Genomic DNA, 24,535 nt, shown 5'->3' with positions numbered 1-24,535 from the left:
CCCCTGCTGGAGATAATATAACTATTATTATACAGTGTACACACATAACTCCGCACTACAGAGAGTATACAGCAATTCCCATCAGTCCCTGCTTGTGTCTCCCCTGCTGGAGATAATATAACTATTATTATTATACAGTGTACACACATAACTCCGCACTAGAGAGAGTATACAGCAATTCCCATCAGTCCCAGCTTGTGTCTCCCCTGCTGGAGATAATATAACTATTATTATACAGTGTACACACATATATCCGCACTACAGAGAGTATACAGCAATTCCCATCAGTCCCAGCTTGTGTCTCCCCTGCTGGAGATAATATAACTATTATTATACAGTGTACACACATAACTCCGCACTACAGAGAGTATACAGCAATTCCCATCAGTCCCTGCTTGTGTCTCCCCCTGCTGGAGATAATATAACTATTATTATACAGTGTACACACATAACTCCGCACTAGAGAGAGTATACAGCAATTCCCATCAGTCCCTGCTTGTGTCTCCTCCTGCTGGAGATAATATAACTATTATTATACAGTGTACACACATAACTCCGCACTACAGAGAGTATACAGCAATTCCCATCAGTCCCTGCTTGTGTCTCCCCCTGCTGGAGATAATATAACTATTATTATACAGTGTACACACATAACTCCGCACTAGAGAGAGTATACAGCAATTCCCATCAGTCCCTGCTTGTGTCTCCTCCTGCTGGAGATAATATAACTATTATTATACAGTGTACACACATAACTCCGCACTACAGAGAGTATACAGCAATTCCCATCAGTCCCTGCTTGTGTCTCCCCCTGCTGGAGATAATATAACTATTATTATACAGTGTACACACATAACTCCGCACTACAGAGAGTATACAGCAATTCCCATCAGTCCCTGCTTGTGTCTCCTCCTGCTGGAGATAATATAACTATTATTATTATACAGTGTACAAACATAACTCCGCACTACAGAGAGTATACAGCCATTCCCATCAGTCCCTGCTTGTGTCTCCCCCTGCTGGAGGTAATATAACTATTATTATTATACAGTGTACACACATAACTCCGCACTACAGAGAGTATACAGCAATTCCTATCAGTCCCTGCTTGTGTCTCCCCCTGCTGGAGATAATATAACTATTATTATACAGTGTACACACATAACTCAGCATTACAGAGAGTATACAGCAATTCCCATCAGTCCCTGCTTGTGTCTCCTCCTGCTGGAGATAATATAACTATTATTATACAGTGTACACACATAACTCAGCACTACAGAGAGTATACAGCAATTCCCATCAGTCCCTGCTTGTGTCTCCCCTGCTGGAGATAATATAACTATTATTATTATTATACAGTGTACACACATAACTCCGCACTACAGAGAGTATACAGCAATTCCCATCAGTCCCTGCTTGTGTCTCCCCCTGCTGGAGATAATATAACTATTATTATACAGTGTACACACATAACTCCGCACTACAGAGAGTATACGGCAATTCCCATCAGTCCCTGCTTGTGTCTCCCCTGCTGGAGATAATATAACTATTATTATACAGTGTACACACATAACTCCGCACTACAGAGAGTATACAGCAATTCCCATCAGTCCCTGCTTGTGTCTCCCCCTGCTGGAGATAATATAACTATTATTACACAGTGTACACACATAACTCCGCACTACAGTGAGTATACGGCAATTCCCATCAGTCCCTGCTTGTGTCTCCCTCTGCTGGAGATAATAGAACTATTATTATTATACAGTGTACACACATAACTCCGCACTACAGAGAGTATACGGCAATTCCCATCAGTCCCTGCTTGTGTCTCCCCCTGCTGGAGATAATATAACTATTATTATACATTGTACACACATAACTCCGCACTACAGAGAGTATACAGCAATTCCCATCAGTCCCTGCTTGTGTCTCCCCCTGCTGGAGATGATATAACTATTATTATACAGTGTACACACATAACTCCGCACTACAGAGAGTATACAGCAATTCCCATCAGTCCCTGCTTGTGTCTCCCCCTGCTGGAGATAATATAACTATTATTATACAGTGTACACACATAACTCCGCACTACAGAGAGTATACAGCAATTCCCATCAGTCCCTGCTTGTGTCTCCTCCTGCTGGAGATAATATAATTATTATTATACAGTGTACACACATAACTCCACACTACAGAGAGTATACAGCAATTCCCATCAGTCCCTGCTTGTGTCTCCCCCTGCTGGAGATAATATAACTATTATTATACAGTGTACACACATAACTCCGCACTACAGAGAGTATACAGCAATTCCCATCAGTCCCTGCTTGTGTCTCCTCCTGCTGGAGATAATATAACTATTATTATACAGTGTACACACATAACTCCGCACTACAGAGAGTATACAGCAATTCCCATCAGTCCCTGCTTGTGTCTCCCCCTGCTGGAGATAATATAACTATTATTATACAGTGTACACACATAACTCCGCACTACAGAGAGTATACAGCAATTCCCATCAGTCCCTGCTTGTGTCTCCCCCTGCTGGAGATAATATAACTATTATTATTATACAGTGTACACACATAACTCCATACTACAGAGAGTATACGGCAATTCCCATCAGTCCCTGCTTGTGTCTCCCCCTGCTGGAGATAATATAACTATTATTATTATACAGTGTACACACATAACTCTGCACTACAGAGAGTATACAGCAATTCCCATCAGTCCCTGCTTGTGTCTCCCCCTGCTGGAGATAATATAACTATTATTATTATACAGTGTACACACATAACTCCGCACTAGAGAGAGTATACAGCAATTCCCATCAGTCCCAGCTTGTGTCTCCCCTGCTGGAGAGAATATAACTATTATTATACAGTGTACACACATAACTCCCCACTACAGAGAGTATACGGCAATTCCTATCAGTCCCTGCTTGTGTCTCCCCCTGCTGGAGATAATATAACTATTATTATACAGTGTACACACATAACTCCGCACTACAGAGAGTATACAGCAATTCCCATCAGTCCCTGCTTGTGTCTCCCCCTGCTGGAGATAATATAACTATTACTATACAGTGTACACACATAACTCCGCACTACAGAGAGTATACAGCAATTCCCATCAGTCCCTGCTTGTGTCTCCCCCTGCTGGAGATAATATAACTATTATTATACAGTGTACACACATAACTCCGCACTACAGAGAGTATACAGCAATTCCCATCAGTCCCTGCTTGTGTCTCCCCTGCTGGAGATAATATAACTATTATTATTATACAGTGTACACACATAACTCCGCACTAGAGAGAGTATACAGCAATTCCCATCAGTCCCAGCTTGTGTCTCCCCTGCTGGAGATAATATAACTATTATTATACAGTGTACACACATATATCCGCACTACAGAGAGTATACAGCAATTCCCATCAGTCCCAGCTTGTGTCTCCCCTGCTGGAGATAATATAACTATTATTATACAGTGTACACACATAACTCCGCACTACAGAGAGTATACAGCAATTCCCATCAGTCCCTGCTTGTGTCTCCCCCTGCTGGAGATAATATAACTATTATTATACAGTGTACACACATAACTCCGCACTAGAGAGAGTATACAGCAATTCCCATCAGTCCCTGCTTGTGTCTCCTCCTGCTGGAGATAATATAACTATTATTATACAGTGTACACACATAACTCCGCACTACAGAGAGTATACAGCAATTCCCATCAGTCCCTGCTTGTGTCTCCCCCTGCTGGAGATAATATAACTATTATTATACAGTGTACACACATAACTCCGCACTAGAGAGAGTATACAGCAATTCCCATCAGTCCCTGCTTGTGTCTCCTCCTGCTGGAGATAATATAACTATTATTATACAGTGTACACACATAACTCCGCACTACAGAGAGTATACAGCAATTCCCATCAGTCCCTGCTTGTGTCTCCCCCTGCTGGAGATAATATAACTATTATTATACAGTGTACACACATAACTCCGCACTACAGAGAGTATACAGCAATTCCCATCAGTCCCTGCTTGTGTCTCCTCCTGCTGGAGATAATATAACTATTATTATTATACAGTGTACACACATAACTCCGCACTACAGAGAGTATACAGCAATTCCCATCAGTCCCTGCCCCGGTGGTGATAACACAGCACTGCTCACCACTACATCATCGTGTTGCTATGATGTCATCAATATGTCAGCTGGTGACAACATCCACCCATGCTTCCCTCATACATACAGGGAACTTGTGGGCTGAGTTACACACAACTGCGCCTCCACTACACAAAGTGTTCCAAAAATGATGTGTGAGCAGGAGCGGATTGGGGACTAGAAGTGTCCCTGGAATATATCTGGAAGTGGCCTCATGTGGGTGGCAGCAAATAATTAATGGGCGGAGTTACTGCAGTGTATGGTGAGAAGGACATGGGACAGTGGCCAGCAGCGGAGAGAGGAGTACAGCAGGCAGGAGAATGCAGGGCCATGTTTGGCATTGCCGCTGCTGATACATTGCCTGGCAGGGGAGAATCCAGAACAAAACAGGGGGGCACAGAGAATGAGGGGGGTTATTTGCGCATGTTTCCAAAACAGTTGGCATTACCTCAAAACAAGGGCATGGCCTGAAAAGGAATGACGAGGAGAGACAGTGGGTAACAGTGAGCAGATGACTGAGAGAGGCAGAGGGTGATGTGTTGGAAATATGAATGATAGTGAACATAGGATTTTACTACCTACAGGTAAATCCTTTTCATGTAGTTCATACGGGATACTGATCACCCGCCTCAGTGCCGTGTCCTGATTGCAGTTCACTGGTAATCTTTCTCTACTGGTTTCTCTAAGTGGTTTGTATCTTCTAGGTTGTTAAAAACCTGAATTTGAGCACCTGAGTTTTGGTGACATTGTTGCTCGTTACTAATCACAATAGTGATTCTTCTAAAATTACAGTAACGGGGTTAACTAAATTTAGTTGAGTATGTTGTTCGTGATTGTTGTGGTGTGCTGGTGTGAATCTCACCACATTGCTTGTTAACGTTAGACCTACCTCACATACATTCAGCCTTCCTCCGGGCACAGTTTCCTTAACTGGCTAGTAAGGGGAAGTAGAGGGGAGGAGCCAGCACACCCTGGTTGAAGTAATGTTATGTGCCTGTCTCCTGTCGGAAGAATTCTATTCCCCAATGTATTGAGACCTCAGTATCCCATATGAATGATAGTGAAATTATAGTTATGTGGTTTAAAATCACTACACATAGATAAATGGTAAAATACATTCTTTCCTCTCATTGTTTGGTATCCGTACGATCACCGTCTCATTTGCTGCGCTATGGTGGTTGGTTTAAATACGCAGCATATACCAGTAATAAGTTATGAACTGTACTTATAAAAACATGCATTTAAAGCCACGTGGAGAAGTGAACAGATGGTTTCCAGTTCACAGCAGGGACCCCTGGACATGATGACAAGCAAAGATAAGGAGAGACGAAATCTGACCTCTTGACCAATTTAGAACTTTATTGAATACCATTGTCTGGACCCTATATATTGTCTGAGCAAGCCAGAGATTTCCCTTCTTGCCTGTGCTCAGAACTGAATACAGAACACTGGCCCAGTGTGCGCTTGCGAGTGAGAGACGGTAACTATACTTTATATGTATTTGTGTATTGCATTATAGCTGAATTGAACTTGCATTAGTTTTCCCTCTTTGTTATTATTGTTAGAAGACTGTGTAAGAAATGTATACCATGTGGTCTTTTTATATTCTGTTACCCCCTTGTCCGCTAGGGACTGAATTATACTGTTTGGATCCCTGATCTACGGATATTTACAGTCTTGTCTGAGTTATTACTAAAGAGCTAACAGCGTCTGACATTTAGATATATATACGGTTTGTGAAAGTACATTGTACTAATAAGGATACCGCCATAAGGGTGTCACTGCAGCGTCTGATACACTTAGATATATACGGTTTGTGAAAGTACATTGTACTAATAAGGATACCGCCATAAGGGTGTCACTGCAGCGTCTGATACACTTAGATATATATACGGTTTGTGAAAGTACATTGTACTAATAAGGATACCGCCATAAGGGTGTCACTGCAGCGTCTGATACACTTAGATATATATATGGTTTGTGAAAGTACATTGTACTAATAAGGATACCGCCATAAGGGTGTCACTGCAGCGTCTGATACGCTTAGATATATATATGGTTTGTGAAAGTACATTGTACTAATAAGGATACCGCCATAAGGGTGTCACTGCAGCGTCTGATACGCTTAGATATATATACGGTTTGTGAAAGTACATTGTACTAATAAGGATACCGCCATAAGGGTGTCACTGCAGCGTCTGACACTTAGATATATATACGGTTTGTGAAAGTACATTATACTAATAAGGATACCGCCATAAGGGTGTCACTGCAGCGTCTGACACTTAGATATATATACGGTTTGTGAAAGTACATTGTACTAATAAGGATACCGCCATAAGGGTGTCACTGCAGCGTCTGACACTTAGATATATATACGGTTTGTGAAAGTACATTGTACTAATAAGGATACCGCCATAAGGGTGTCACTGCAGCGTCTGATACTTAGATATATATATGGTTTGTGAAAGTACATTGTACTAATAAGGATACCGCCATAAGGGTGTCACTGCAGCGTCTGATACGCTTAGATATATATGGTTTGTGAAAGTACATTGTACTAATAAGGATACCGCCATTAGGGTGCCACTGCAGCGTCACGAAGGCTGATAAGGTCCGCTACGCTGTGCTACGTTAGGTACGCCCATAAAGGGTAACAGTTTGTGAAAACATTACGCAAACTGCGACACTTACTTATTGGCCATCGGATTGAAGATATATGGGTTTCCATAGGACATACACTCGTAGAGCCCGAATCACATCCAAGGAAGACGGTCAAAGTGAGGCCTACTAGCCGGAACCACAATGGCTTGGTTCAAATGAAAAGCAGACACCACTTTCGGGAGAAACCGCGGGTTGGTACGCAACTTCGCCCTGTCCTCGTGGAAAATCATATAGGGGCTTTTGCACGACAAGGCCCCCAGATCAGACACAAGTCTCGCTGAGGCCAAAGTCATCAGAACCACTGCCTTCCAGGTGAAATGTCCAGAGCCTCGAACCAAGACACGTCCAAGGCCCATGGGGAAGTGGGTGGCACAAAAGGAGGCTGTATGTGCAGAATACCCTGAAGGAATGTCTGGACCTCCGGCAAGGTTGCCAACTTCCTCTGAAAAAATATAAAGCCGAGACCTGGACCTTCAAAGGACCCAGGCATAGGCCCAAATCGAAACCGGATTGCAAAAATCAGAGCAGCCTCTCCAATTTGAATTCAGCCGGGGGAAACCTTAGTTTCTCGCACCAACTAACATTTTCTCCAAATATGATAGTAAGGCAAGGATGTCACTGGCTTCCTAGCCTGTGTCATCGTAGAAATCACAGACGGGTGCAAGCCTTTTTCCGCTAGGATATGCCACTCAACGAAGCTGCTCTAAGACCTGCATGAGCAGGTCTCGGTCCAGCAGAAGATGGTACGGAGCTTCTACCTGAATGGAGAGAAGGTACGGATTCCACGTCCTTCTTGGCCAATTTGGGGCCACCGGAATGGCCTCTAACCCATCTCTTCGGATCTTTTGGTGAATCCGAGCAACCAACAGAATCAGAGGGAAGATATAGACCAGAGGAAATTCACAATTCATAACCAGAGCATCCACACCCTCTCAAAAAAATAGAAAATTACCTGTGATGGCGCTATGCTGCCTTTGGACTCTACAGACCCCCAGTTATCACCCAATAACTGAAAACACAATACAATAAACAAAAATTGGGGATTTCCAACCACGGGCGCAAGATGGATTTGTAGTCTTTTAGGTCTTCCTGAGTTCTCCTTAGCAGTTTCTCGACCATATAAGGGAAATTTAGAAGGAAAGATGGTGGTTACTTCTGACCATCACAAAGACCTACTACAATGAACACAATAGATATTCTTGTGTGAAAGAAAAAGCAAGCGTACCCTACTTACAGTAGGCAGGGCAGCGTAAAGGCACATAACGGTTTCTTTTCTTCTTTTCTTTTTTCTTCTTTTTATTCTTGTTGTTCTTTTCCTGCTTTTTCCTCTTCTCTTTCCTTCCGGGACCCACTTTCGCAGTGTGCTCCTCAGATGTTGTTAGGTGATAAGTGTAGTGGGAAGAAATATGCAATATGTAGATTTATTATTTGTTCACCATATAACAGAACAAAATGCAACACCCGGTGATTTGATGAATGAAATAATGGTGATTAGATCGTACCTTACTCACCAAAAATATAAGTAAGGTACACATACAAAGGTTTCTTTCACTCAGAGAGGTTATTTTTCATCTAAAGACCATAAGTGTGATGGCGTACCCCAACTCACGTCAAGAGAAGTTTCTTTACACACGTAGCGTGTTCTTTATTCGATGGGGCTTGATTTTAGTCAGAAGACCAAATTTTTTTCTCAAAATGATATAGTGAAAACAAAACAATATAATAGAAAACGTGTTAGCTCAAATTCGTATTTCTCTGTGTCTTTAGAGGCACAGGAATTTTATAGTGGGGGGTGTTTATGCTCATATCGTACCATAACTCACACGTGGTGGTGCAGTATAAAACTTGTAAAGGTATCTTTCTGTGGAAGGGGACTCCCTCCACTGTAATACTTCTTGTGTTTAAAAGGATAGAGATGGGGAAATGTGTCCCGAAGAAGAAAAAGTCCCAACAAGAGACTGTATTGGCGTACCCAAACTCACAATTATACAGCGTTTTCACCACATATAACGGTATCTTTTTACTCCTGGGTCTGGGGATCTTTGTAGTCAATATATCACTTCAAACAGTTCCAAAAAGGAGATAGTCTCTTCAAAAATGTATTTTATTGTAAAAAAAGCAGTAGAAAAAATCCTTCATCCCAACAATGAAAGGATCCCAACAAATATCCAAAGGACTTCCACAACACAAGTCCCAAAGATTACCAAAACAGAGTAAAAATACAAAACATGATAAAAATCACTTTTAAAAAAATTCTTTAAAAATACATACAAAATCCAGAAAAAGGTGTCCAAGGGAAGGATGAGGGCTGCTCACTCTCCACAGAAATCTGTCAACGTGTTTCGGTGTCTACACACCTTTTTCCAGACATCTGATGATGTTGGGATAAAGGATTTTTTCTACTGCTTTTTTTACAATAAAATAAATTTTTGAAGAGACTATCCACACCCTCTGCCTGAGGATCCCGCATCCATGAATAGTACCTGGCCACCTTCCAATTTAATCTGGAGGCCATTAGGTCTATTTGTGGAAGTCCTCACCGATCCACATTCGTGTTTCAGACTCCATTCCCCCGGGTGAAGGTCGTGGCGACTCAGGAAGTCCGCCTCCCAGTTGTCCACTCCGGGGATGAAAATGGCCGAGATCGCCTGAACATGGGACTCTGCCCTCGAAAGGATCTTCGACACTTCCCTCATGCAGGACTTGCTTTTCCTTCCCCCTTGGCGGTTCAAAAAGGCCACCGTTGTCGCATTGTCCGACTGTATCCGGATCACATGTCCTACCAGCAGAGGAACAGTCTGTAGAAGGGCATAATAGACTGCCATCAATTCCAAGTTGTTTATGTGGAGTTTTGTCTCCCAAAAGATGTCTCCTTGAAGATGAGAGTCGGACCATTTGCTGAGTAGGTCCAATTGGAAGATCCTGGAGTGGAACCTTCCAAATTGGAGGGCCTTGAATGAAGCCACCATCTTGCCCAGCAGTCTGATGCATTGGTGTACTGAAACTCTCCGTGCCGCCAGCAGATTCACAATGAGCAGTTGTAGGGCTGAAATTTTGTCCTTTGGTAGAAAGACTTTCTTCTCCACTGTATCCAGGACCATGCACAGAAAGAGAAGAGAATGCATTGGGACGGTACCAGAGAGGACTTTAGAAGATTCAGAAGCCATCTGTGCTATGAAAGGGTCCACATGGAGACCGCTATTGGCTTGTCGTAAAGCCACTTCCGACCGAGGCTTTAAGAGCAGGTCATCGAGATAGGCAATGATGCTGATCCCCTTCTTCCTGAGAGGGATCATCATCTCCGCCATCACCTTGGTGAATATGCGCGAGGCGGTCGATAGACCGAATGGTAATGTTTGAAATTGATAGTGCTCCTCCCTCAAGGCAAACAGCAGGTAAGATTGATGAGGAGGCCAAATCGGGATGTGAAGGTAGGCGTCCTTCACATCTAAGGAAGCCAAGAACTCCCACTTCTCCAGAGTCGCAATAACGGCCCGTAGTGACTCCATATTGAATTTTTGCACCTTCAAAAAGGGGATAAGCGCATCTAAATTTAGAATGGGAGGGGGGAGACTGGGATAATTACCTTTGCCGCAACCAGCTTGTGAATTTCCCGATGCAAGACCAGCTGATCTGTCGGGGAAGCTGGTAGTCGTGACGTGAAGAATCTGCGAGGTAGTTGTCTTGCAAACTCTAGTCTGTAGCCCTGAGAAATAAGACTCCGCACCCAAGAGTTTAGGCCCGAGGCCTCCCAGACGTGGCTGGAGTGCCATATGAGCACCCACCGTGCCAGGAACCTGCTGAGGGGACAAACAGTCATGCAGTAGGCTTAGCTGCAGCTGCACTGGAGGGGTGTTCATGTGCTGCAGAAGAAGAGGGCTTCCTGAACTTACCACGGGAGCCTCTATCGACCCACCTCTGGCATTAGGGCAAAACTTGGATTCCCAAAAGGACTAAAGGCCGGGTCCGGAGAAGGGCTGTTTAGGCACCGACAGAGCAGAGGGGAGAAATTTCCCCGTGGTCGCTTTAGAGATCAGATTGTCTAATTCTCTATCAAAAAACCTTTCCCCTGTGAAGGGAAGGCTTTCCACACTGCGCTTAGAGTCGGTGTCAGAAAACCACTGGTACAACCAGAGGGACCTGCGCTCCGACATTGCCATAGCTGTGTCTTGAATGTGGCATAGTTTCTCAGAAACCTGTGCCACCAACATATCACCCATCATGCCCTCCTGTATTTGGGAGGCCCGTGTGAAGATGACTAACACTGGATGCTGACATGCCCCACTGGCAGTATAAAATGGCCTTAAGGGTATTATCAAGTTTCCTGTTGGATGCGTCCTTAAGAGAAGAGGACCCAGGTACCGGGAGAACCACCTTTTTACACAGACGAGACACCGAGAAGTCCACAATTGGTGGCTCCTCCAACACTTTCCTATCCGCTGGGTGAAATGGAAAGGCGGACTTCAAACGTTTAGTTACTTTAAAGCGCATATCAGGGTTCTTCCGTGACGCTTCGAATGTGTCCTCTAAGTCAGTCTGTTCAGGAAACACAATATGCTGCCTTTTCTGGGTAACAAACGTGTTCAGTTCAAAATAAGATGTTATCCCTGTCTTGCTGCACTCTGACTGCACATTTGAACTGAACACTGTCCCATTGCTGGACACCCAAACAGCAGGACACTTTTTTCCCCACCTCCAGTGGCCGTGGACCTCAATCCACTCGTCCAGGTCACATGCTAGAGAGGATCCAACTCCCATCTGGGAATACCCAACCATCCAATCGATTGGACAGACCATCGGCCCATTGCGGCTTATTATGAGTGGAGAATACAGCTTGGAAACACCTCCAGTGGCCATGGAAACATCATCTATCTTCTTCCAGGCCACCCACTAGATAGGATCCACTACACCCTGCTATGTGCTCCACCTGTCCCCCCCATGCCCATTGGGGCCCAACATTGCTTCCCCAGCTTTGGGAGAAATACCCAGATCTACGGAACACCATCTAATTCCATCTGTTACCAATGGGATAAGCCAGTGTCCCGCAATATAGCCCATGGAGGGGTAACTATACCAATACTCAATTGTGTAATAGCATTGTCTTTTTGCCAAAACATCACAATCAGTCCAGCAAGCAGAGTGTTTTTATACATTTTATTGTTCATATGTACATGATTGTTCTTCAATTTTTTCCTTTTAGAAATTACTGTATATACAGGTTGTTTATTATTATCATTAATATTAAAATTGTTTGTAAGGATCATCCAATCTGTCAAATCCATTTCTTCAATCATCAAATCCAGCGCTGCCACAGAACTTTGTGTTCTGACCCCCCCTTTCCTTTCCATTTATCGGAATAAAGTGCAGCTGCTAATTCAACACCACTCATATACTGCGCCCCCCACACAGTGTCCACCAAACCCCCTTCACTCCGTCAAACATGTCGCTACGGCGCCTTAGACACTCCCATTGTGGTTTAGTGTTGAAGGTATTGTATTCAGCCCACCCCAACCCCCGCATCCCTTCCCCCTTCCTAGAAGGACTTTTCACAGAGAATGCAATGAAAGAGGCCGATTCAGTCAATCTTGCTGGAAGAAGGCGCTATTCCATCACTGTGCATTACACGGCATGCTCTATGGTTCTTGTGTGCATTACACGGCATGCTCTATGGTTCTTGTGTGCATTACACGGCATGCTCTATGGTTCTTGTGCATGGACTCACACCAAAAGGCTTTTATGGGAAAAAAAAATTATGTTTGTCTAGTTTCATTAAATATAAGGTTTGTAAATGTTTCAATTAAAAAATTATTATAATAACAATAAAAAACATTGTTCCCTCCACCGCCATAGAGGTTTTCCTATTTGAGTAATAAGTAGCACTTTGTGTACTCAGTAGCACTTTGTGTACTCAGTAGCACTTTGCGTACTCAGTAGCACGGACAGATTTTTGTTGTACTCTGCTGTAACAGTTACAGCTATAAGTGATATCTCTATAAGTATAATGGAGATAGATAAAAGCTCCTCCCTAAGTTCTTGGATGCAAAAACACTGTCTTTAGCCTCTCTATACAGTATTTCCTATTTGCGGTACTCAGTAGTAATGAGCTGCATTAGGTGGACAAGTGGAGGGGACTCTAACTACAGATACTTGCAGCTTCCCTTACTGAGGTCATATAAACTACGACTTAGTCTAGTCTGTAAGCCAAGAGTCTCCTCTATCATATGGTACCAGTCTCAAGTCTCTAGGATACATAGAACCGGAGATATCAGCGTGCAAAATAGTCAAAATTTTCCCTCCTTGACTAGAATGGATCCATTAATTCAGACCCACCATGGGTTCTGATGTTAGCAGTTACCCTTTCCGGGGGCCTCAGAAACTTGGGGTTCATATATTCTTGTAGATAAACGTCTCATCTTCCATACAAACCCAGTTCTGACCAAGGAAACTAGAGAAATTAAGCTTTAAGCTCATTTAATATAGATTGTAAGCTCCACTGGGGCAGGGACTGATGTGAATGATCAGTCCCTGTGGGGAATATGTGTGCGCTATACAAGAAACTATTAATAAATACATTTTAATTTTTCCATATATCATTAGTATAGTCAGGTTCCCTTATCTGTGTGCCAAATAGATTAAGTGCAATTTGGCTTTAATGCACTGTGCTCTGATTACACGGTCAATGCCGCCTGATGTATTAGGAGAGGGCTGATTTCATGAAAGCGTCTACTCCTTCTTATTGCCGACTCAACACATAAGGTTAGCGCTGGGACACTTAAATGGGTAAATAGTATTCATTGACAAAATTAATTATCACAGTACACACACAACGATTATACTAGCTCACAGCAGAAGTACAGTTGGAGCCACAGCGATGTATACTGTGTAAGCTCGCGCCGCTCGGCGAATGTTGATACCGTTCCATCGGTACAGTATATCAATCCACCGCTAGATAGGTGGAGCATTAGCAACCCAGAGGTAACGACTTGTATTGAACGGTGAACATCCACGCCCCTTGGCGGATTGGAGCGCAAGAAGAAGAGAGGATCGCCAAAACCTCTGCAATGGCGCGCTGGCGGCAAGAATGAGAGGCGCTCCATCTGTAGGTATAGGAGTGCACACTGTTTTGCATCCTCTGATTTATCGAAGGATCATCAACATTTTCAGCTTGAAACTGTATTTTATCCTCAGTAATAATAGATTTTTTATTTAACATTGAATTCTATATTTTAAAAAATCAGGTACCGCAATGGGCACCAGATTCGTTCCAATTTATGCCAATCTATTTGTGGGCACATGGTTTCTGGGATATTGGAAAATATATGGGGAAAAATATCTATTTGGAGAGAACTTGGTGTCTTACATACGGTACATAGACAATACTGTATATATTTTTTTCATTTGGAAAGGAGGGAGAGACCGAATAAATCACTTTTGAGGCACATTATAACATGACTAACTTGTAAGATATTTATATAGAGGAAGGTGAGATCTGAAACTGTAATTACACTAAACAAACAGTCAAGAACATACAACGTGGTTACCAGCTGCCATCATGACTGGTGATCCTCTAGGGCCAAAAAAAGCTGACATGTATAACCGTGAGGTTTATAGGTTTATAAACTTATTTCTACTTGTTAATGAGTCAGGGTATACTACCCTCACTGATGTCTTCTGGGACATGATCTAACAAGAAAGAAACCTTTGTGAGTGACACATCAGGTGTGTAATTGTGAATAATGGTGCACATTATTAGTGTGATAACTCAGGATCTACTATCAATTCCTATACCTATAATTCTCCGTTATATTAATGAAGACTTGAGAGACATTACTACATATTGTATATTATCATTTTTCATTGTATACATTTACCTTTATTACAAGTCAATCATTATACTGATAACCCAATTACTGATGTATGAGATAAACCAGAGAGTGCGGGGAGGAGACTGGTCAGATCTCTGGGCTGGTAACACACAGTGACATGATGTAAGGGGGAGAGCAGGAGTATAATAGGGGCTGATGGCTCCTGATGTATGAGATAAACCAGAGAGTGCGGGGAGGAGACTGGTCAGATCTCTGGGCTGGTAACACACAGTGACATGATGTGAGGGGGAGAGCAGGAGTATAATAGGGGCTGATGGCTCCTGATGTATGAGATAAACCAGAGAGTGCGGGGAGGAGACTGGTCAGATCTCTGGGCTGGTAACACACAGTGACATGATGTGAGGGGGAGAGCAGGAGTATAATAGGGGATGATGGCTCCTGATGTATGGGATACACCAGAGAGTGCGGGGAGGAGACTGGTCAGATCTCTGGTCTGGTAACACACAAGGACATGATATTAGGGGAAGAGCAGGAGTATAATAGGGGATGATGGTTCCTGATGTATGAGCTACACCAGAGAGTGCAGGGAGGAGACTGGTCAGATCTCTGGGCTGGTAACACACAGTGACATGATGTGAGGGAGAGAGCAGGAGTATAATAGGGCTGATGGCTCCTGACACCCCTAATGGGCAGATACATGTGTCTCATTAGTCTGTACTGACAGAGGAGGGTATATGATAAGAGATTGCTGTAATGACTTAGTAATGAGAATATGTCACTCCGATAAGTAATGAGTGTTTATTACTCACCTGTGCTGATATCTATAGGGATAGCCTCCTCCTTAAACTGCTGATAACCCCTCACATATGTCTCTTCTTCTCCCTCTGTATCTTCTGCCTTTATATCAGTCACATACGTCTCTTCTCCCTCTGTATCTTCTGCCTTCATATCAGTCACATATGTGTCTTCTTCTCCCTCTGTACCTTCTGCCTTCATATCAGTCACATACGTCTCTTCTCCCTCTGTATCTTCTGCCTTCATATCAGTCACATACGTCTCTTCTCCCTCTGTATCTTCTGCCTTTATATCAGTCACATACGTCTCTTCTTCTCCCTCTGTATCTTCTGCCTTTATATCAGTCACATACGTCTCTTCTCCCTCTGTATCTTCTGCCTTTATATCAGTCACATACGTCTCTTCTTCTCCCTCTGTATCTTCTGCCTTCATATCAGTCACATATGTCTCTTCTTCTCCCTCTGTATCTTCTGCCTTCATATCAGCCACATACGTCTCTTCTTCTCCCTCTGTATCTTCTGCCTTCATATCAGCCACATACGTCTCTTCTTCTCCCTCTGTATCTTCTGCCTTCATATCAGTCACATACGTCTCTTCTTCTCCCTCTGTATCTTCTGCCTTCATATCAGTCACATATGTCTCTTCTTCTCCCTCTGTATCTTCTGCCTTCATATCAGCCACATACGTCTCTTCTTCTCCCTCTGTATCTTCTGCCTTCATATCAGTCACATACGTCTCTTCTTCTCCCTCTGTATCTTCTGCCTTCATATCAGTCACATACGTCACTTCTTCTCCCTCTGTATCTTCTGCCTTTACATCAGTCACATACGTCTCTTCTTCTCCCTCTGTATCTTCTGCCTTCATATCAGTCACATACGTCTCTTCTTCTCCCTCTGTATCTTCTGCCTTCATATCGGTCACATACGTCACTTCTTCTCCCTCTGTATCTTCTGCCTTCATATCCGTCACATACGTCTCTTCTTCTCCCTCTGTATCTTCTGCCTTCATATCAGTCACATACGTCACTTCTTCTCCCTCTGTATCTTCTGCCTTTACATCAGTCACATACGTCTCTTCTTCTCCCTCTGTATCTTCTGCCTTCATATCAGTCACATACGTCTCTTCTTCTCCCTCTGTATCTTCTGCCTTCATATCGGTCACATACGTCACTTCTTCTCCCTCTGTATCTTCTGCCTTCATATCCGTCACATACGTCTCTTCTTCTCCCTCTGTATCTTCTGCCTTCATATCAGTCACATACGTCTCTTCTTCTCCCTCTGTACCTTCTGCCTTCATATCAGTCACATATGTCTCTTCTTCTCCCTCTGTATCTTCTGCCTTCATATCGGTCACATAAGTCTCTTCTCCCTCTGTATCTTCTGCCTTCATATCCGTCACATACGTCTCTTCTTCTCCCTCTGTATCTTCTGCCTTCATATCAGTCACATACGTCTCTTCTCCTCCCTCTGTATCTTCTGCCTTCATATCAGTCACATACGTCTCTTCTCCCTCTGTATCTTCTATCTTAATAACAGTCAGGAATTCACCCTAAATAAAGACAATAACATTACACGGTATAATCAGTGTATGAGACACCCAGCTTCTGTACAGATAATATAGTCACAGTCACTGTGGTATATTGGTGAGACCCTAAATCCCACCTACCTGATCCTCCAGTGGGGTCCTGTGATTCTCCTCTGTACAATCCTGGGAATACAGAGGACAGGAACATATCTCTGGGGTATTCCTGTTACTGGGCCCATCTGTAGGAGACACACAATGACTGAGGACATAGTATATATGTGATTATCCTGGGAATACAGAGGACAGGGACATCTCTCTGGGGTATTCCTGTTACTGGGCCCATCTGTAGGAGACACGCAGTGACTGAGGACATGGTATATATGTGATTATCCTGGGAATACAGAGGACGGGGACATCTCTCTGGGGTATTCCTGTTACTGGCCCCATCTGTAGGAGACACGCAGTGACTGAGGACATTGTATATATGTGATTATCCTGGGAATACAGAGGACGGGGACATCTCTCTGGGGTATTCCTGTTACTGGGACCATCTGTAGGAGACACGCAGTGACTGAGGACATGGTATATATGTGATTATCCTGGGAATACAGAGGACGGGGACATCTCTCTGGGGTATTCCTGTTACTGGCCCATCTGTAGGAGACACACAGTGACTGAGGACATTGTATATATATGTGATTATCCTGGGAATACAGAGGACGGGGACATCTCTCTGGGGTATTCCTGTTACTGGGCCCATCTGTAGGAGACACGCAGTGACTGAGGACATGGTATATATGTGATTATCCTGGGAATACAGAGGACGGGGACATATCTCTGGGATATTCCTGTTACTGGGCCCATCTGTAGGAGACACACAGTGACTGAGGACATTGTATATATGTGATTATCCTGGGAATACAGAGGACGGGGACATCTCTCTGGGGTATTCCTGTTACTAGGCCCATCTGTAGGAGACACGCAGTGACTGAGGACATTGTATATATGTGATTATCCTGGGAATACAGAGGACGGGGACATCTCTCTGGGGTATCTCTGTTACTGGGCCCATCTGAAGGAGACACACAGTGACTGAGGACATTGTATATATGTGATTATCCTGGGAATACAGAGGACGGGGACATCTCTCTGGGGTATTCCTGTTACAGGCCCCATCTGTAGGAGACACGCAGTGACTGAGGACATGGTATATATGGGATTATCCTGGGAATACAGAGGACGGGGACATCTCTCTGGGGTATTCCTGTTACTGGGCCCATCTGTAGGAGACACGCAGTGACTGAGGACATTGTATATATGTGATTATCCTGGGAATACAGAGGACGGGGACATCTCTCTGGGGTATTCCTGTTACTGGGCCCATCTGTAGGAGACACACAGTGACTGAGGACATGGTATATATGTGATTATCCTGGGAATACAGAGGAGGGGGACATCTCTCTGGGGTATCTCTGTTACTGGCCCATCTGTAGGAGACACACAGTGACTGAGGACATGGTATATATGTGATTATCCTGGGAATACAGAGGACGGGTACATCTCTCTGGGGTATTCCTGTTACTGGGCCCATCTGTAGGAGACACACAGTGACTGAGGACATGGTATATATGTGATTATCCTGGGAATACAGAGGACGGGGACATCTCTCTGGGGTATTCCTGTTACTGGCCCCATCTGTAGGAGACACACAGTCACAGAGTACATTGTATATATGTTATTATCCTGGGAATACAGGGGACGGGGACATCTCTCTGGGGTATTCCTGTTACTGGGCCCATCTGTAGGAGACATGCAGTGACTGAGTACATTGTATATATGTGATTATCCTGGGAATACAGAGGACGGGGACATCTCTCTGGGGTATTCCTGTTACTGGGCCCATCTGTAGGAGACACGCAGTGACTGAGGACATGGTATATATGTGATTATCCTGGGAATACAGAGGACGGGGACATATCTCTGGGATATTCCTGTTACTGGGCCCATCTGTAGGAGACACACAGTGACTGAGGACATTGTATATATGTGATTATCCTGGGAATACAGAGGACGGGGACATCTCTCTGGGGTATTCCTGTTACTAGGCCCATCTGTAGGAGACACGCAGTGACTGAGGACATTGTATATATGTGATTATGCTGGGAATACAGAGGACGGGGACATCTCTCTGGGGTATCTCTGTTACTGGGCCCATCTGAAGGAGACACACAGTGACTGAGGACATTGTATATATGTGATTATCCTGGGAATACAGAGGACGGGGACATCTCTCTGGGGTATTCCTGTTACAGGCCCCATCTGTAGGAGACACGCAGTGACTGAGGACATTGTATATATGTGATTATCCTGGGAATACAGAGGACGGGGACATCTCTCTGGGGTATTCCTGTTACTGGGCCCATCTGTAGGAGACACACAGTGACTGAGGACATGGTATATATGTGATTATCCTGGGAATACAGAGGAGGGGGACATCTCTCTGGGGTATCTCTGTTACTGGCCCATCTGTAGGAGACACACAGTGACTGAGGACATGGTATATATGTGATTATCCTGGGAATACAGAGGACGGGTACATCTCTCTGGGGTATTCCTGTTACTGGGCCCATCTGTAGGAGACACACAGTGACTGAGGACATGGTATATATGTGATTATCCTGGGAATACAGAGGACGGGGACATCTCTCTGGGGTATTCCTGTTACTGGCCCCATCTGTAGGAGACACACAGTCACAGAGTACATTGTATATATGTTATTATCCTGGGAATACAGGGGACGGGGACATCTCTCTGGGGTATTCCTGTTACTGGGCCCATCTGTAGGAGACATGCAGTGACTGAGTACATTGTATATATGTGATTATCCTGGGAATACAGAGGACGGGGACATCTCTCTGGGGTATTCCTGTTACTGGGCCCATCTGTAGGAGACACGCAGTGACTGAGGACATTGTATATATGTGATTATCCTGGGAATACAGAGGACGGGGACATCTCTCTGGGGTATTCCTGTTACAGGCCCATCTGTAGGAGACACACAGTGACTGAGGACATGGTATATATGTGATTATCCTGGGAATACAGAGGACGGGGACATCTCTCTGGGGTATTCCTGTTACTGGACCCATCTGTAGGAGACACACAGTGACTGAAGACATGGTATATATGTGATTATCCTGGGAATACAGAGGACAGGGACATCTCTCTGGGGTATTCCTGTTACTGGCCCATCTGTAGGAGACACGCAGTGACTGAGGACATTGTATATATGTGATTATCCTGGGAATACAGAGGACGGGGACATCTCTCTGGGGTATCTCTGTTACTGGCCCATCTGTAGGAGACACGCAGTGACTGAGGACATGGTATATATGTGATTATCAGATGCTGGGTGTATATAGGGGACCCCCATACCTGCTCTCCCCTGTACAATAAATGTCTCCTCTTACCCAGTGATGTGAGGGGCCGGTGATTCTCCATCATCACGTCCTTGTACAGACCCCTGTGTTCCTCTTTATACTCCCCCTCCTGCATGGAGAGATAGACAGTGACACCCTGACACCTTATAGGCACCTGACACACACAATGATATATACTATAGAAGAACCACACAGATTATCCGGACTCTCTCTTAGTGATATACTATACAATGTGAGATAACTACTACCATGGTGTATACAGACCACAGGACAGAACGCTGGAGGTATACGGGGCACTGGCCAAGTGTAATATATAATAACATTTTATTAACAACTAGTAAAATAATAGAAAATCCCACAAAATGGCAAAATATTAGTTATAAAAGCAAAAGGCAGAAATAACACAGCACTATATGATGTCACCATGGCCCTTATTCTGGTTGGTGCGGTAATATCCGCGTGCGTTCGTGCCGCCTATGTTTTGTGTCTGCACATGTGCGAGCGGGGCGTACGGCCAAATCCCGCATGATATGTGAACACTCCGAACAGGGGGTGGAGAGGGGCGTGAAGGGCTGTTTGGGCTCATTACCATATGTTTACACCCCGCGTTTCATGGGCGTTCCCATGCAAACGCTGGGCGTACGTATGGTAATGCAGTCGTGACGCACGTGTAGGGGGCGGACATATGACATCGCCGGATGTCAGCTGCCCGCCCAGATCCCTGCTTTTGCACGGAGAAATGTCCGTGTGGTCTGAGGTTGCGGGAGCTGGCGGACCACTCGGTCCTGCATTCGATGGTCTGCGACCATCGAATGATGGGGGAGGTTCCCTGAGATGGAGGAGGTGTATTCATGATAAATACACGTGCGGTCCTTTCGGACAGCTTCTTACCGCGTATGGACGGAGTTGGCAAGTTGGCTCTGCACCTAATTCTACTACTTGGTAGTGACTAAACCACTCCCCTAATTATGATGTCACCATATGTGCAAGCTCTGCACCTAATTCTACTACTTGGTAGTGACTAAACCACTCCCCTAATTATGATGTCACCATAGGTGGGAGCTCTGCACCTAATTCTACCACTTGGAAGTGACTAGGCCAGGCATGTCCAAAGTCCGGCCTAGGGGCCAATTGCGGCCCGTGCTGTCATTTCAAGCGGCCCGCAGCCTCCAGCCAGAAGTGGGTGGAGCATCCGATATGGGAAACACAGCACTAAAGGTGGGGCCCTGGCGAGCGTGCCTTTACCTTGCTGTCTGCAGCAGTGAGGAGGTGCCGGCCGCCACAGTGAGATGTGTTTGGCGTCTTTTGGGTGAGTATGCCTCCAACCCCTGCAGCTGCAATTGTATATCACCCTCCTCCGCAATCACAGTGACAGCAGTATTTGGGGAGGGGGGCAGCAAGGGGGAAGCTTGCTCCTGTAACATGCAGAGCGGAGGAGGGCAGCAGCGGGAGCCCAAGCATCTCCTGTCCTTGCAGTTCCTGCCTCTCCGTCGTCTGGCTCACACAAGGGGCTGGGAAACTTACAGAGAAGGGAGGGGGCAGGCAGGGGAACCTACAGTCAATGGGGGCAGAGTGGGGGACATACAGAGAAGGTGGGTCAGGCTGGGGGACATACAGTGAATGGAGGCAGTGATGGACATTCAGGGAGAGAGTTTCAGAGAAAGGGAGCAGCATGTGAGAAGTCTTGGAGACCGGAGAGGGAGGAAGTAACCAGTAGGCAGGAGAGACGAGGTCCGTTAACGGAGAGCAGAGGACGGCAAGCAGTGTAAAGATAAGGTGAAATATATGAGTGGGAAAGTAGTGGGCGAGGATGCGTGAGTGCGAGTAGCAGGAATTGGATTCTGAAAGGGAAGTGAAGCCAGTGTAGGGCATGTAGGAGAGGAGAGGTGGATGTAGTGCGTATGGTGAGGAAGATGAGCCGGGCAGCAGCAGCACTGAGGACAGATTGGGGGAGAGAGGTGGGTGTCAGGGAGCCAGTGTAGGGCATGTAGGAGAGGAGAGGTGGATGTAGTGCGTATGGTGAGGAAGATGAGCCGGGCAGCAGCAGCACTGAGGACAGATTGGGGAGAAAGGTGGGTGTCAGGGACCCAGTGTAGGGCATGTAGGAGAGGGGAGGTGGATGTAGTGCGTATGGTGAGGAAGATGATTCCGGGCAGCAGCAGCAGCACTGAGGACAGATTGGGGAGAGAGGTGGGTGTCAGGGAGCCAGTGTAGGGCATGTAGGAGAGGGGAGGTGGATGTAGTGCGTATGGTGAGGAAGATGATTCCGGGCAGCAGCAGCATTGAGGACAGATTGGGGAGAGAGGTGGGTGTCAGGGAGCCAGTGTAGGGCATATAGGGTAGGGGAGGTGGATGTAGTGCATATGGTGAGGAAGATGAGCCGGGCAGCAGCACTGAGGACAGATTGGAGGAGAGGTGGGTGTCAGGGAGCCAGTGTAGGGCATGTAGGAGAGGGGAGGTAGATGTAGTACGTATGGTAAGGAAGATGAGCCGGGCAGCAGCACTGAGGACAGATTGGGGAGAGAGGTGGGTGTCAGGGAGCCAGTGTAGGGCATGTAGGAGAGGGGAGGTGGATGTAGTGCATATGGTGAGGAAGATGAGCCAGGCAGCAGCACTGAGGACAGATTGGGGGAGAGAGGTGGGTGTCAGGGAGCCAGTGTAGGGCATGTAGGAGAGGGGAGATGGATGTAGTGCGTATGGTGAGGAAGATGAGCCGGGCAGCAGCAGCACTGAGGACAGATTGGGGAGAGAGGTGAGTGTCAGGGAGCCAGTGTAGGGCATGTAGGAGAGGGGAGATGGATGTAGTGCGTATGGTGAGGAAGATGAGCCGGGCAGCAGCAGCACTGAGGACAGATTGGGGGAGAGAGGTGGGTGTCAGGGAGCCAGTGTAGGGCATGTAGGAGAGGGGAGGTGGATGTAGTGCATATGGTGAGGAAGATGAGCCGGGCAGTAGCAGCAGCACTGAGGACAGATTGGGGAGAGAGGTGGGTGTCAGGGAGCCAGTGTAGGGCATGTAGGAGAGGGGAGGTGGATGTTGTGCGTATGGTGAGGAAGATGAGCCCGGCAGCAGCAGCACTGAGGACAGATTGGGGAGAGAGGTGGGTGTCAGGAACCCAGTGCAGGGTATGTAGGAGAGGGGAGGTGGATGTAGTGCGTATGGTAAGGAAGATGAGCCGGGCAGCAGCAGCACTGAGGACAGATTGGGGGAGAGAGGTGGGTGTCAGGGAGCCAGTGTAGGGCATGTAGGAGAGGGGAGGTGGATGTAGTGCGTATGGTGAGGAAGATGAGCCGGGCAGCAGCAGCACTGAGGATAGATTGGGGAGAGAGGTGGGTGTCAGGGAGCCAGTGTAGGGCATGTAGGAGAGGGAAGGTGGATGTAGTGCATATGGTGAGGCAGGTGAGCCGGGCAGCAGCAGCACTGAGGATAGATTGGGGAGAGAGGTGGGTGTCAGGGAGCCAGTGTAGGACATGTAGGAGAGGGGAGGTAGATGTTGTGCGTATGGTGAGGAAGATGAGCCCGGCAGCAGCAGCACTGAGGACAGATTGGGGAGAGAGGTGGGTGTCAGGGAGCCAGTGTAGGGCATGTAGGAGAGGGGAGGTGGATGTAGTGCATATGGTGAGGAAGGTGAGCCGGGCAGCAGCAGCACTGAGGATAGATTGGGGAGAGAGGTTGGTGTCAGGGAGCCAGTGTAGGGCATGTAGGAGAGGGAAGGTGGATGTAGTGCGTATGGTGAGGAAGATGATCCGGGCAGCAGCAGCACTGAGGACAGATTAGGGGAGAGGTGAGTGTCAGGGAGCAAGTGTAGGGCATGTAGGAGAGGGGAGGTAGATGTAGTGCATATGGTGAGGAAGATGAGCCGGGCAGCAGCACTGAAGACAGATTGGGGGAGAGAGGTGGGTGTCAGGGAGCCAGTGTAGGGCATGTAGGAGAGGGGAGGTGGATGTAGTGTGTATGGTGAGGAGGATGATTCCGGGCAGCAGCAGCACTGAGGACAGATTGGAGGAGAGAGGTGGGTGTCAGGGAGCCAGTGTAGGGCATGTAGGAGAGGGGAGGTGGATGTAGTGCCTATGGTGAGGAAGATGAGCCGTGCAGCAGCAGCACTGAGGACA

The 24,535-nt window shown here is 45.9% G+C and overlaps 1 protein-coding gene across 4 annotated transcripts in view; it reads right to left on the bottom strand.

The window, feature by feature from the left end:
* Positions 1 to 24,535, bottom strand: part of LOC146009804 (uncharacterized) — a 57,080-nt gene that overhangs the window by 18,037 nt on the left and 14,508 nt on the right. For all 4 annotated transcript variants that reach the window (XM_083150281.1, XM_083150284.1, XM_083150282.1 and 1 more), the window contains exons 2-4: positions 20,456 to 20,534; positions 17,127 to 17,224; positions 15,476 to 17,009 (exon numbers count right to left, since the gene is read on the bottom strand). In XM_083150281.1, coding sequence (XP_083006407.1) covers positions 15,476 to 17,009; positions 17,127 to 17,224; positions 20,456 to 20,489 — 1,666 coding nt within the window. In that variant the 5' untranslated portion in view covers positions 20,490 to 20,534. The remainder of the gene's footprint in view (positions 1 to 15,475; positions 17,010 to 17,126; positions 17,225 to 20,455; positions 20,535 to 24,535) is intronic.

The sequence above is a fragment of the Crinia signifera genome, chromosome 6 (genome assembly GCF_055691185.1).
Source record: "Crinia signifera chromosome 6, ASM5569118v1, whole genome shotgun sequence".
In the NCBI taxonomy this organism is placed as follows: Eukaryota; Metazoa; Chordata; class Amphibia; order Anura; family Myobatrachidae; genus Crinia; species Crinia signifera.
Note: the sequence above shows the minus strand (reverse complement) of the source record. Positions and strands in the feature narration are given on the sequence as shown.